The 14,037-nt window shown below is 38.6% G+C and overlaps 1 protein-coding gene across 1 annotated transcript in view; it reads right to left on the bottom strand.

Moving 5' to 3' along the window:
- Positions 1 to 14,037, bottom strand: part of WDFY3 (WD repeat and FYVE domain containing 3) — a 290,805-nt gene that overhangs the window by 39,036 nt on the left and 237,732 nt on the right. The window contains exons 43-48 of the mRNA XM_023513344.1: positions 13,001 to 13,054; positions 10,407 to 10,575; positions 7,140 to 7,303; positions 4,633 to 4,781; positions 2,668 to 2,788; positions 2,017 to 2,102 (exon numbers count right to left, since the gene is read on the bottom strand). Of these exons, the coding sequence (XP_023369112.1) occupies positions 2,017 to 2,102; positions 2,668 to 2,788; positions 4,633 to 4,781; positions 7,140 to 7,303; positions 10,407 to 10,575; positions 13,001 to 13,054 (743 nt within the window). The remainder of the gene's footprint in view (positions 1 to 2,016; positions 2,103 to 2,667; positions 2,789 to 4,632; positions 4,782 to 7,139; positions 7,304 to 10,406; positions 10,576 to 13,000; positions 13,055 to 14,037) is intronic.

Genomic DNA, 14,037 nt, shown 5'->3' with positions numbered 1-14,037 from the left:
AAAAAAAAAAAAGAATACTCCTGATCATAACAAATGGTAAGATGTGACTTCTGAAACCAAATATAAAAGCATACAGCAAAATCTGTTACTTTGGACTTTTATATACGCTTCCACCTTACCAGAAGAAATAGCCTTGAAACACTGATCTGCAGGAATTGAGTCAACTTAATGAAGTCCAAAAAAGCCATTAATGGCTCCATTTAGATTCACATGACAGTAAGTAATGTTGACAGCTCAATGAAAGACAGACCACAGATACTGGTCTACCAAAGACGACACACAGGAGACAGAACCTGGATGTGACACTGTCACAACTTTCCCTGCAGTGCTGCTCACAATGTCAACATTTGTCAGATTTTTAAAGGAAAAAGAGAACTACAGTAAAATTCCTGAAATGGGTGTGGACCTTGAATCTGGCATATGAAATTTCTCAAGAGAAAGACAAATTCATCTCCTCACCATAGCAGCTTCTACTTAAGAGAACCAAATAATTTCCTAGTGTTAAAAAGAGAATCACCTTTAAAAATTAATAAAACAGATACGTAAAAGTGAATTTCAGGCACTTTACTTAGCTCTTCCCATCTGTGAAGGAAGTTTTGGATTACCAATCCACACCCCTGGGCACTTTATTGAAGAATCACCCTCATTTCTCTGTTGCTCACAAGCACTACTGGTCTATCACAATGATAAGCAGCGTTGCATAGTATCAGCTCTTCCTCATGGCAGTAATATGAAATACAAATCTTCTGGATCACTTACAGTATCTCAAGAATGGACGAACAAACGCCACATGTACTGTCTATTAAACTGGAACTAACCAATGGGCACAGGCGTGCACAGAAGGAAGAAAAACTCTTTGGAAATCAAGCAGGGAGGAGGGTGGGGGGCGGCAAACCCTACTTAACAGCTACAGTGAACACTATTTGGGCAATGGGCACACTTATAGCCGTGACTCAAGCATTACAAAAGCAATACGCATAACAGAAACATTTGTATCCCCTTAATAATTTTGAAATAAAAAACTTTCCCTAATAGATTGCTAGGCTCTGTACTGCCCTTCAAAGAACAAGAGAACCTCTCTCCACTCTATGATTAGTTAACAGTCTCATTATTCACATATCCAAAAGAAATATCCTCAAGCACCATGGCTATGTATTGTCTTTCTTTTTAAAGGTAAATTTTTAAATATAATCCACCAAAAATAAACTATGGTGCAGATTAGATTAACTGCATTATTTGGCTATTCTACTTATCCAAGAATGAAGATATCCACCTTGTCTTCCAAGGCCAGAAAAGAGTCTTATGTGAATACAATTTCCATGGCAACTCAGTCCCTGCATTCAGTGTCAAGGAATGGCATTGACATCCTTTTTGTTAAAAGGAAGCAAGCCGGTTTTGAACTTCAAGTGTTAAGCTACACTGTCAAGCTACACTTTCACCATCCTTTTGTATTCAGAGGCACCGGACTTGGTGATGAAAGTAGCTTTTGCTGATCTCTCCTATAGTATAGTTACCTAAAAGGAAAATGGCACGGCACAGTAGAATTGCACCACTTTTTTTTTTTTTTAGACAGAGCTTCAAGCTGTCCCCCTGGGTAGAGTGCTGTGGCATCGCAGCTCACAGCAACCTCCAACTCCTGGGCTCAAATGAGTCTCCTGCCTCATCCTTCCAAGTAGCTGGGACCACAGGCGCTCGCCACAATGCCCAGCTAATTTCTTTTCTTTTTTTTTTTTTTTTGGTTGCAGCTCTCATTGTTGTTTGGCGGGCCCGGGCTGGATAGGTGTACGTGACTGGTGCCTTAGCCACTTGAACCACAGGCGCCCAGCCAGAATTGCACCACTTTAAAAGTCAGAAGAGTCAGATTTCATGAGGTAGGCAAAAATAAAACAAGCATCTTTAAAGATATTGACTTACTGATCTAATTCTAGATTTTTTGAAAACTAGCTGGACTGGGAATAACTTTCCCCTCCCATTTCTTCCCATAACGGCATATAAAGTATTCCTGATAAACAAGACCTTTGATAGACTTTGTTTCTAATTCCTTTCTGAAAAGCAAGAAGGTAATTCCGTCCATCTCCGGAGAAAACTTCCACAGCAATAGGCTGAAATAATCAGAGAGAAAAACATTAAGAAAAAACTAAGTTCACAAATAAGTTTTTTTCTATTAACTTTTCCACTATAAATTTTTACAATGTTGAAGAAATTAATTTGTTGATTAAAATTATTTTCAGAATCATGAATTCCCTGTAGATTATGCTATAAAATAACCAGATTTTTCTTATTTTGCTCAATTTGTTTATAAAATTTTTAATTGAGCAATGATAAAATAATATATAAAATTACAACGTTGTAAAATCATAGTAAGGATGTAATTCTTATATTAAAAGATAATGTTGATTTGGATACCTACAGGGGAAAGATGGAAAACAAGAATATCACCCAAATTTTAGGCTGTGTTTAAAAAGAGAGAGAGAGAGAGACGCATTACACCGAGTTATATATAAGCCCCTGAGTCCTAGGACTGTCTATCTCATTCAACCAAAACTAAGGAATACTCTCACGCAGGTGGATCTTACAGAGGGTTTTAACAGCACATATCGGTTTTAAAATAATACATCTTCTTAACAAAGAACATAACAAAACATTTAGCACCGCTAATCAACGCACCTGCAGGAGGTATCTCCTTTTATGCACTTCTTTGATGTCTTCATATGCGAAAATGCTGCATGTTCTCTTGAGCTGACTAGGGCCTTGCCTGGCTCCTCTGGGGATTATTGGCTCATGCATACTGTAGGCAGCCAAGAGAAAAAGGAAATAACCAAAACAGAGCAAGAGTAAACTGAAGGCTCCACAAAGGGCATGCTATTTTCAACATATGAATAGGATGGGTGAATAATCTATCAGAATTTTTAGTTAAAAAAATATATTAAAAAGAATTTGTCAGCTACCTGATATACACAAAACCTCCTTCGAGATAAATCTGTATCTTTGTATACACAGTATACACACACACACACACACACACACACACACACGTGAGACGGAATCTCACTCTGTTGCCTGGGCTAGAGTGCAGTGGTGTCATCAGAGCTCACAGCACTCACACTCCTGAACTCAAACGATCATCTTGCCTCAGCTTCTCCCAAGTAGCTGGGACAAGAGAGCATCCACCACCATGCCGGTTAATTTTTCTATTTTTTGTAGTAATGTTGCTCAGGCTTGATGAACACAATTTTTAAAATCCTCTTATTACTGTCAGGACGAACTTACCTACCAGGCTTTAGTTAGCACAGGGCCTAAGGTTACATACCTTAGAGGCCAAGAAAATGCTTTAATTTCTTTTAAAATCGGGAGAAAAAAAATTGAACTTTTGGGAATGTTTTATCCTATGAGTATATTTATCTTTAGGCTAACAGTCACGAAACATAATTTTTCATGGTATTTTGTATGGAAGAAGGATCTATGAAAGTCATAATGTTATCCTGATTGTGGCTGAAGATAATTATTTGAAATATCTGCTAGGGATCAACTATGAACACCATGTTTACATTCAATAGTGGTTATTTAAAATGTGAAAAGAAGATAAAAAGTCTGTTTATTTTCTAAGGCTCAGCCTTCTTATCTTTCTTCTAGCTTTGTCTGTCCTCTGAGTCTTCCAGTGCTCACTGTCAGCTGTGCCACTGGACTAGCAGAAGAAAAGGATGATGCATAAACCCCGTTAACTCTGCTGGTGCTTCTAGGGTACTGAGAGTACCCGATGACTCTCTTTCATTCATGAGTACTGGGCAGTGACCTGCATTTTGTTTACAACTGCCCATCTGTCAATATATTTTAAACATAGAACCATTTATTAAATTCAGCATATGTTCTTACATAGATCAAAAAACAAGTAACTTGGTGTCTGATACTATTAATGGACAGAAATAAATTTTATTTAGTTTTCACCTTGATAAACAGTCAAATTCTTTTCTTTATTGCCTTGAAATAAGTATTACCCTTGTGAATATGTAAATATATACAAACCCAGGAGTAACATTACCTATAACGCAATTTTTCTTATTAAAAAAGAAACTATGGATACTATGCAGCCATAAAAAAAGATGGAGACTTTACGTCCTTCATGTTTACATAGATGGAGCTAGAAAATGTTCTTCTTAGCAAAGTATCTTAAGAATGGAAGAAAAAGTATCCAATGTACACAGCCCTATTATGAAACTAATTTATAGCTTTCATATGAAAGCTATAACCTAAGAATATGGGGAGGGGGAAGGGGAGAGAAGGGGAGGGGAGGGGAGTGGATGGGTGGAGGGAGGGTGATTGGAGGGATCACTTCTATGGTTTATCTTACAAGGGTACAAGTGAATCTTTCTAAAAGTAGAATATAAACATCTTATAGTTAACACAATAACTAAGAAAATGACACGAAGGTTATGTTAACCAGTTGGATGAAAGTATTTCAAATTGTATATGAAAACACCACACTGTACCCCATGACTGCATTAATGTACACAGCTATCATTTAATAAAAAAATAAAAAATATTTATTAAAAAAAAGAACAAAAAGAACTATGCAACTACATTTCTTTCTTTTAAAGCTAGCTGTTCTTTGTGTCTCTTCATTCATTTACTTACTTTGGAGGTAAGGTTTCAATATCTCTTATTTCCCTGGTTGCTGTCATGGTAAATCCATCAATCACATAAAAATGTTCTTTACCAAAAAGCAGCAGCCCTTCACTGGTGTCCAGGCCCTGGACTCGAGCACAGCGGTACATGTGCTGGATCTAGAAAGAAGCCCAGACACTCATTAACACAGCTTTTTAAAGAGTTAATTTCTTTTTTGTTACTATTACAGCAATCTTTAAGCTAAGCACATCAAACCCGAGTTTAAGCATGTCAGGGAGAGTCAGCTTAGGCCGCAGTCTGATTGTTTCTGATTTTAGTAAAAGGAAACAACCATTCACTCACTTCCATCCACTCCTCTACCCACCCATCTCTCTCACTATTCAGTGTGTCTGTCTTTACTATATGCCAGGCACATGCATGCTAGCTTCTACAAGTGATGAACAATTTAGATAAAGTTCTTACTTCCCAGGATCTTATCCTGGGAGACAGACAGCAAGCCTGGCAGGGAAGGAAATTGAGGCACACGTGTAAGGAGTTAGAATAGGATGAGTCCCCATGTGATGCAAGATGATACAGAATGAAAAGTACACGGCCTGCTAACTGCAGGTCGACTCTCAGTTCTGTCACTTTGTAGACTGGTTCAAATTTCTTACTTCCTCTGAGTCTTCTCTTGCAAATTTCCAATATACCTCATTGGCTTGTGAGAGTTAAGTGAGACAGATAACATACATAATTAGGATAGGAACTACTGGTTGTTTTCTCATCCATATAGTTCACTCTCCTCGTTTCCATTACAGCTCCTGGAAAAGGAACTGCCGAATTTGTCCTTATTCACTCCCCACCTGGATCCTGCCTCCTTGGCACACTGTTGGGCTATTGTTAAAAAGTCAAGCTTGGCAGAAGTTGTACTTTCTGCATAGGTGAAAGGGGTGCTAAATCTCTCAATGTAAGTATTGTTTTCTTTCCAAAGGGCAGTATCTAATTCTCAGTAAAAATTCTTTCTTGCTTAAACTCGGTTCAACATGAGTCAAGGAAAATATCAGCAATTAAATCAGAGTTAAACAAATGTCAAATGAATGTCATTTTGAATATACTTCCTGTACTATTCAAGCTTAAAACAGTTAGACCAAAATTGTACCTATGAGATTGTAAGTTTTAAAAATGAAAGCATTATGATAGGTTTTCTGAAATATCTAAATAGATGCCAATTTTCATTGCCACAATTGATTAATCTTGACATACTTTTAAAATAACTATTATAGAATAAAATAATATATGTACAGAAAAATGTTTATTTCCTCAGTGTATAGCTTGGTAATTTTCAACTGCTGGCAACACAGTGTGATCACCATCCAGACCAAGAAAGGAGGCCCCTCTTATGCTTCCTTCACATCTGATGTCCTTTTATACTCATATGATTTTTTCTTTATATACTGTCATTTAAGATAAATTAGGGAATACATTTGAACAGAATTGTTTTAATTAAACCCCAATTTCTGGTTACTACTTCTTAGTGGCTAAGATCTCAAGGGTTATATCAACATCTAATAAAATAATAGGAAAAAAATATGCTTTAAAAAGGTGATATTCACTACACATCCATTCATTCCTTTATTTATCCAACCAGTCACTCCTTCATTCAGAGGTTTACTGGAGGTCTACTATGTGCCTGGACCTGTCTGCGGGGCAGTAGGGTTGAGAAAAACAAACGGTATTTGCCTATAAGAATGTGAGCTCACATTCAGGGGGAGAGGGATATACAAAAATAAATGATTATGACATGATAACATAACATACACAGAGGAGGGGTGTCTAACCAACCCTGAGTTGGTAGACAGTCAAGAAAGCTTCTTAGGTTTGAGTGTCACAGACATCCAGATGGGAGTTAGGACAGGGGTAATGCAAGTGAAGAAAACGGCGTGTTGGCAAAAAACACAATAGGAATCACGTGCAGAGTAAAAACACTCAGCAGGGTGGGTTTAATTAACGACAGGGTGTATGATGCTGCAGGGACTCAGGCTAAAGCAGAGTTGAAAAAATGAGCCTGGGAGAGGCCGGCTGGGTGTAGCAGGTCGAGAGAGAAATAGGAATGTGACATCCTCTGCAAGGAAGGAGAGTGGGGGTAAATAAAGCAGGGTTGGAGGGGACGGTTCAGGTTGGCTGAAGTTGCTTGCCGGTGGTTACAGGAGTTATGGAAGTGTAGGAAAAAATACAAGGCCATATTACTTAATGGGATTTGAAAGAATTATGGCAAGAGCTGTGGTCTAATAAAGGGTGCAGAGGAGGAAAGCAAACTAGGTGCCAATTATTAATATTGTGTCTGATGAAACTTACATATGTAGTGTGTTCAGAGAGGTCAGAAGACCCTTGAAGATAGGAGAAGCATAGTGCTAAACTCAAAAGTTGCTTAGAACTGCATTTTATTACAGAGGCTGAAACACTTATCTTCCTTAACTACCCTCTCAACTGATAATATGTTACTTAAGTGCAATCCTTACTTTTCAGAAGCACAATACCTTTTCTCCTTCCTCCAGCAGGCGCAGCAAGGTGGTGTTGTCTGTCTTCTCCTCTTCTTCTATGGAGCTGCCCTCAGCAATCTGGTCTTGCAGCTGTTCCTGGTTCTCCTCATCTCCCCCATCAGGTGCAGAACGAGAGCGTTTCAGAGGAGGCTTGACCAGACCTGCAGTGTAACAACCAAGAGCCACTGTCGGAGGCACTCCAGGAGCAGTTTAGTCTCAGTGTCATCCCTTCTACACATTTCCAATCTGAGACCATTCTGGAAGGCACAGGCTGAGCTGAGCTGTAAAGAGCACAGGCTCTGGAGATTAATAGCTGGGTGACTTTGGAAAAGTATTCACACTTTCTGGACCTCAGTTTTCTCAACTGTGTAACTGGAACATGAGCCAGGCATGGTGGTGCACACTAGTAATCCCAGCTGCTTGGGAGGCTGAGGCTGGAGGATCACTTGAAGCAGAAGTCTGAGGCTACAGTGCATTACAGTAGTGCCTGTGAAGAGCCACTGTGCTCCAGTCTGGACAATATAGTGAGACCCCTTCTCTAGTAAGAAACCCAACAAGCCAAAAAATAAACAAACAAAAACAACTGGGACAAGAATATCTATCTCAGGACAGAAGACTGTTAGAGGACTAAATGAGTAATTCATGTAAAGTACTTAATATAAGTGTAATACATAATAAATTCTCAGTCAGCATCAAATGATGATTAATGATAAACAGAAAACTTAGAATAATTAATAGCAAGAATTATGTTGCTTATAGTTAGGTGTTATTGAGGGGATAGTATGAATAAATAATCACTATCACAAAAAAGAAAAAAATAGCAAGTTATAAACATGATCTTAAAAAAAAAATCCTACCTACATGAAGGGCTCGTGAAGACTAATTCAAGCCTCATTTCACAAGTGGAAGTATGGTTTTACATATGTGAATGAATATGACCAGATCAGAAAGAGTAAGAACAGAATTCCTTATAATACAGGGACAGATCATTAATTTGCTGATAAAGAAAACATTTTACTGCCAACATTTTGATTGACTTTATAAATACTCACAGGAGAAATTAAAATCAGTTGATGATAATAACCAGTGCAATCCCAAAGTATGGAAAGTCCTCAAGATACTCTAAATGGCACATTAAATTCAATTAATATGCCTTAGTTTTGCCATCAAAAGAAATGTTACACCTGCCAGTTGTGTTGCTCTAAACATTTTGAAAAAGCACAGTCAGCCTATTAAGAGTCTAATCCTCTGAACCTTAGTTATGCATTATGTTCACATATGAAAGGTCTAGTGAGAAAGACAGTGATCCTGCTAAGAGCATCCATGTGGGGAAAAGCTTAGAGCTACATTATTTTTAACTGAATGAATCAAAACCTCCGACTCTATGTCCAGTGTAACTCCTTGTATACTGTGATTTTAGCTCAATTAAGGATTAAGAAAATCAGGCCACAGAAGTGAAGTACCAAAGCCCCAAACACAAATCATCTGACAAACTCTGTGGATTACACGTTGGCTTCTATTTGGCAAACAGAGCTTGGGATCCAACTCGTTAAGTCTGGTGATGGAGGAACATGTTACATCAATTATGAAATGCTTAATAAGTTACAGTAATCACAACAGAGAGTAAGTATATTATAATAATGAGAGAAAATGATCACAGTTTAACTTTATTTTACTTACTCTTGCCCAGCCTGGAGTGCAGTGGTAGGATAACTCATTGCAGTCTCTAACTTCTGGGTTCATGCTGATCAAAAATTTAAATGGTGTTTTTTGTTGACACAGTCATAGTCTACTAGTTTTTTAAACAACGGGATCTGAGGCAAATTTTTAATTTCCTAGCTCTTAATTTTAAAAGTAACTTTTAATCTAAAGATCTTAAGTTACAGTCTAGGACTTTAGTTATAGAATATAAAAAGATTTTTGAATTTGTGATGGATCAAAGGCTTATGGGTTGATTTACTTATGTAGTTAAGTTGATTGAATCTCCATTTGCCCTAGTTGTGTCCAAAGCTATAAGGTGAGAAGAAATAATCTCTGCCTCTAAGGAAAACTTATAAATCAAAAAAAGAAAAACATACAGTGGTGTAAAATCACTGAACTTTCTATAAGATACATGAGCAAATATTATTGGGGATACAGGAGTTGGAAAAGGCTTCAGATAAGGATGATTTGGTATTTGACCAGTGTGTTTAAGATTGGGTAGGATTTGTTAAGGTACATACAGGTAGGTCATGGAGAAGCTACAAGAAGGGGAAGAGAGATTTCCATACTGACAAATATGTAAAAGTACAGAAATAAAAAGTCTATGGACATTGTACTTGAGTCTAATTTTTCATCTACTAAGCTCTTAAGGTTTAGATTTGAGATAATCTCTCCTGGCTAACAGGAAGACCATTACAATGTATTACTAATGAAATACTTAGGAGTTAGTTTTATAAATATTATTTAGTTATTAGGAACTTAATGTAAAATAAAAATGCTACTGGGGATTCTAGCAAATACAATAAAAAAACATCATTATGCCAAGGGGCTCATTACATTCATCGGTAGGCAATAAAGAAGAGTTAGTCATTTTTGTTCTGGTAACGAAATCAACCTCTAAGAAGGGTGAGATGGTAAATATGCATGGATATTTCTTTTTTTGAGACCCTCTGTAGAGTGCCGTGATGTCACAGCTCCCAGAAACTTCAAACTTTTGGGCTTAATAGGTTCTCTTGCCTCAGCCTCCCAAGTAGCTGGGACTACAGGCGCCCGCCACAATGGCCTGGCTATTTGTTGTTTTAGTTGTCATTGTTGTTTAACAGGCCTGGGCTGGGTTCAAACCTGCCATCCCTGGTGTATGTGGCTGGAGCCCTAACCACTAAGCTAGGGGCACCAAACCTGCAATGATACTTTTATTTTTTTTAAGAGAGTGAGTTTCATTTTATCGTCCTTGGTAGAGTGCTTGTGGCATCACAGCTCACAGCAACCTCCAACTCCTGGGCTTAGGCAAGTTTCTTGCCTCAGCCTCCTGAGTAGCTGGGACTACAAGCACCTGCCACAATGCCCAGCAATTTTTTGTTGCAGTTTGGCTGGGGCCGGTTCGAACCTGCCACCCTTGGTATATGGGGCTGGTGCTCTACCCACTGAGGCACAGGGATCACCCCCTGCATGGATACTTTTAAGATCGGCCTTAATGTTTACAGTTGCTTATATTTTCATATAAATTTAAAAACCAAAATGCACTAAATGATTTTGAATCAAAACCCAGGAGGGTGGGCTGACCTCTGACTTTGGCGATGGTGTCTTCCCCATGCTCTGGCTCCTGCTGGGCGGCTTCCCCTTCTGAGCTCTCCACAATGGCGTCCTGGACAATGGCTGGATTGCCAGAGGCTAGTCGCATGTAGTATTCTTTACTGTCATAACTTACGGCTCTTCTGTATCGAGCAGGTTTCTAAGACATAAAAGAAAATTGCTCAGATAATTATTTCCAAGAATTAAAACATAAACTTCTTGAGGAAAGGTATGTTGACAATTTCTTTGTGTTACCTTTCGTAGAGGGATTTACTAGACTGTACACATAAATAGTTAAATCCACAGACTTTTAGGTTAAGTTTATTTTTAAATTCTACTGGTATTTAAAAGATATATGTAAAGCAATATTTGCAGTTTTGTTCTTCGCGAAATAATAATGATCTCTAGCCAAACAATGCTTTCATGCTAGTTTAATACACCTTACTGATGTATCAGGAAAGCTTCCTGCCCTGGAGAGAGAATGCTCGCTATTGAGGAGCACGGACTTGCAGGAGACTATCTGGTCTGGCCAGAGCCTGGAACTTCGCTCCCTCCCCAAGTGAAGTAAGCGTTCAGGCCTAACGGGTAGATATTCAGTTAGAACAATCTGGGCAAGTGCTTACTTCAGATCCCTGGAGGTAGACACTCAGACCTGCCCTATTCTTTCCCATATTCCCACATTTCATTGGGAATACTCTCGATGGCCAAATCCTTCTGAGATTCCTGACCCACCAGGGGATCCAGTAGTTTCAAGGCAGATGACACCCTGGTTAGCTGCCACTACTGGCTGGTATCTACAATCTGCCAATTCTCATTGTTTATTGTGTATAAGATCACGATAAAGCAGGTTACTCACTAAACGAGTGTAGAAAGAAGAGTTACATTTCTTTTTCAGAATAATTAGCTTTTATTCTCAAAACAGGTTCCCTAGCTGATTTAAATTTTTTCCCCTAAAATCATAGACAATGAGAAATAAAGTTTTAAAATATCCTGCAGTCAGAATTAGATCCCAGACTTTGGACTAACAATTAAGAAAAAATGGAATTTGGAACATACTTTAAAAAACTTCCCTTTCTAAATATTATTTCTCCTTTCCTATGAATATCTAATTAAAAATAGTCTATTACCTGCCTACCCTTTAAACTCAAATGGTCAATATGCATCATCCGTAACAATGCTCATTTCACGCAACGTTTTTTTGTTAAGTGGTTTTCCAGATAAAAAGGAAAGCAAGTGCCTATCTGGGTGGAATATTTTCCCTGAAATACTGAACTTATCTTTAGATTAAAAGTTTACTGAGTGGTGGCACCTGTAGCTCAGTGGGTAGGGCATCAGTCACATATACTGAGGCTGGTGGGTTTGAACCTAACCCAGGCCTCCTAAACAACAGTGACAACTACAACAAAAAAACCCCAGCCAGGCTGTTGTGGTGGGCAGCTGTAGTCCCAGCTATTTGGGAGGCTGAGGCAAGAGAATCACTTAAGCCCAAGAGTTTGAGGTTGTTGTGAGCTGTGATGCCACAGCACTCTACTGAGGGCGACAAAATGAGACTCTGTCTCAAAAAAAAAAAAAAAAAGTTCACTACGTAAAACCATAAAATCCTTCTTTTAATTGCAGATACAGAGTCAGGGAACAGAGTTGCCAGTGAACTGATGAATGATACAGAGAAAATGGAGACTGGGAATATTACATGACATAGGAAGTATTACAATGATACAAAATAATAATCTGGGCAAATGGCTGTCAATACCGGTGGATAACACTCAAGAACGCTGTAGTATTTTAGAAAATGAAAGGAAGGAGGTAAACTTTGTACCACAGTTCTGTACGAGATATGAGAGCTATTTTCAACTCAAAAGTGCTAATATTTCACAAGGTGAAAGCATCGTTAGTGATGGGCAAGATAATGAATTAACAGACAGCATTTACTTGATCACCAACTTCAACGGAGATTTCAACTTGATCCACAAGGATTTTCCCTTAAATATTTTGAGGAACCTTCCTGTGTTGTGAAGAGCTACATTTTTACTGGATTATCTACTTATTCTTTCTGGAAGATGAAAAGAATGTTTAAATTTTTTGCTAATGAATATAAATTAATATGAAATTGTACATTAAAAAGCAATCACACTCTTAGTGTCCATTATTTCCTTCTGATTGAAAAAATATTTTTAAAAGAGAAGACTCTATCGCATTCTCAAAATATACACTCTAATATCCAGAAGAATTAAATGAGAAATTGAAAATCAAACGGTTGGTGATGCCAGGCTGCCCATCACTAACACGCTTCCTAATCTGTTAGTGTATGTGAGAAGCAGGACACGCTGTATCGTGAGAGCAGTGAGAACCCGGCCCATTAGTGAGCAGCACACAGCCCCCCAGAGCTCGTCAGACAGAGCAGAGGAAGAGCACAACACCACCTCTCAGCGGGAATGAAACCAACTTTCACCTTGAAGGAACTTAAAGAACAAACTGAAAGCCAGTTTTTAAAGTTAGTCTAGTCTACCATGCACAAATAACCCCCTCACCCCCCGAACAAAAAATTGCAAGTAGTTTGCATTCTTTTATGGTAGTTTGTGTTTTACCTTTTGAGGAATGATATCATCAGGTGTCTCGGGCTGTTTACTTGGGATCTCAGACTGAAAATAGGGTATTAAGTATAGACATATCAGAAAAAAAAAAAAACATGAAGAGGAGCACAAAATAAAATCTTCTTGAGGATTGTATGAAATATGGAAGATGTAGTCACTGAGAGGAAATTAACATGATAGCCTAAGCAGCTTAAATCATCACTTTGCACCTTGTAGTTATTTTCTCAATGGTCAAAAGTAGTTTTAAGTGAAGCTTAAATATACCCAAAGTCTCAGTGCTACCAAACAGGACACGCTTAAAAATCACACAGACGAAACTTCAGCACTGGCTGCCATCTTTTTGGATGATTTACATCCAAGAATCCTTGGTGATTCTTTAATATGATTTTTAAAGGAGAAAACCAGAAATCAGGACCATGGATCCTGATACTAGCTAATACATTTCATCTTCTTTTCCCTGTGCTTGTTCCCAAGTCTGTAATGTAACTGGAGCAACTAACTGGTTAAACGATCACCTGCAACAGTGGTCCCCAATCTTTTTAGCACCAGGGACTGGTTTTATAAAAGACTATTTTTCCACCATTAAGGGTGGAGTGAGGAATGGTTTTGGGATGATTCAAACACATTTTATCTTCACTTCAGACCACAAGGAACGAGATTCTCACGAGTGCACAACCCAGATCCCGCACACGTGCACGCTGTAGTGGGGTTGGTGCGCTGTGAGAAGCTGATGCCACTGCTTATTCAACAGGAGGTGGACCTGAGGTGGTGATGACAGCAATAGGGACGGCTGTGAACACAGATGAAGTAGCTCCCCCTTAGCTCACCTCCTGCTGTGTGACCCAGGTCCTAACGGGCCATAGACAGGTGCCAGTCCTCAATCGGGGGATTGGGCACTGCAGAACTACAATTCCACAGAAACCACTCAGGGCTTATTACTAAAAGAAACACCTTCCCCATCACAGAAAGGCTGGAAGCAGACAGTCCACTGGATCATCTACCCCCAGACAAGAAGGTTTTTTTTTTTTTTT

The sequence above is a fragment of the Otolemur garnettii genome, unplaced genomic scaffold (assembly GCF_000181295.1).
Source record: "Otolemur garnettii isolate 467f Iridium unplaced genomic scaffold, OtoGar3 scaffold00039, whole genome shotgun sequence".
Classification (NCBI taxonomy): Eukaryota; Metazoa; Chordata; class Mammalia; order Primates; family Galagidae; genus Otolemur; species Otolemur garnettii.
Note: the sequence above shows the minus strand (reverse complement) of the source record. Positions and strands in the feature narration are given on the sequence as shown.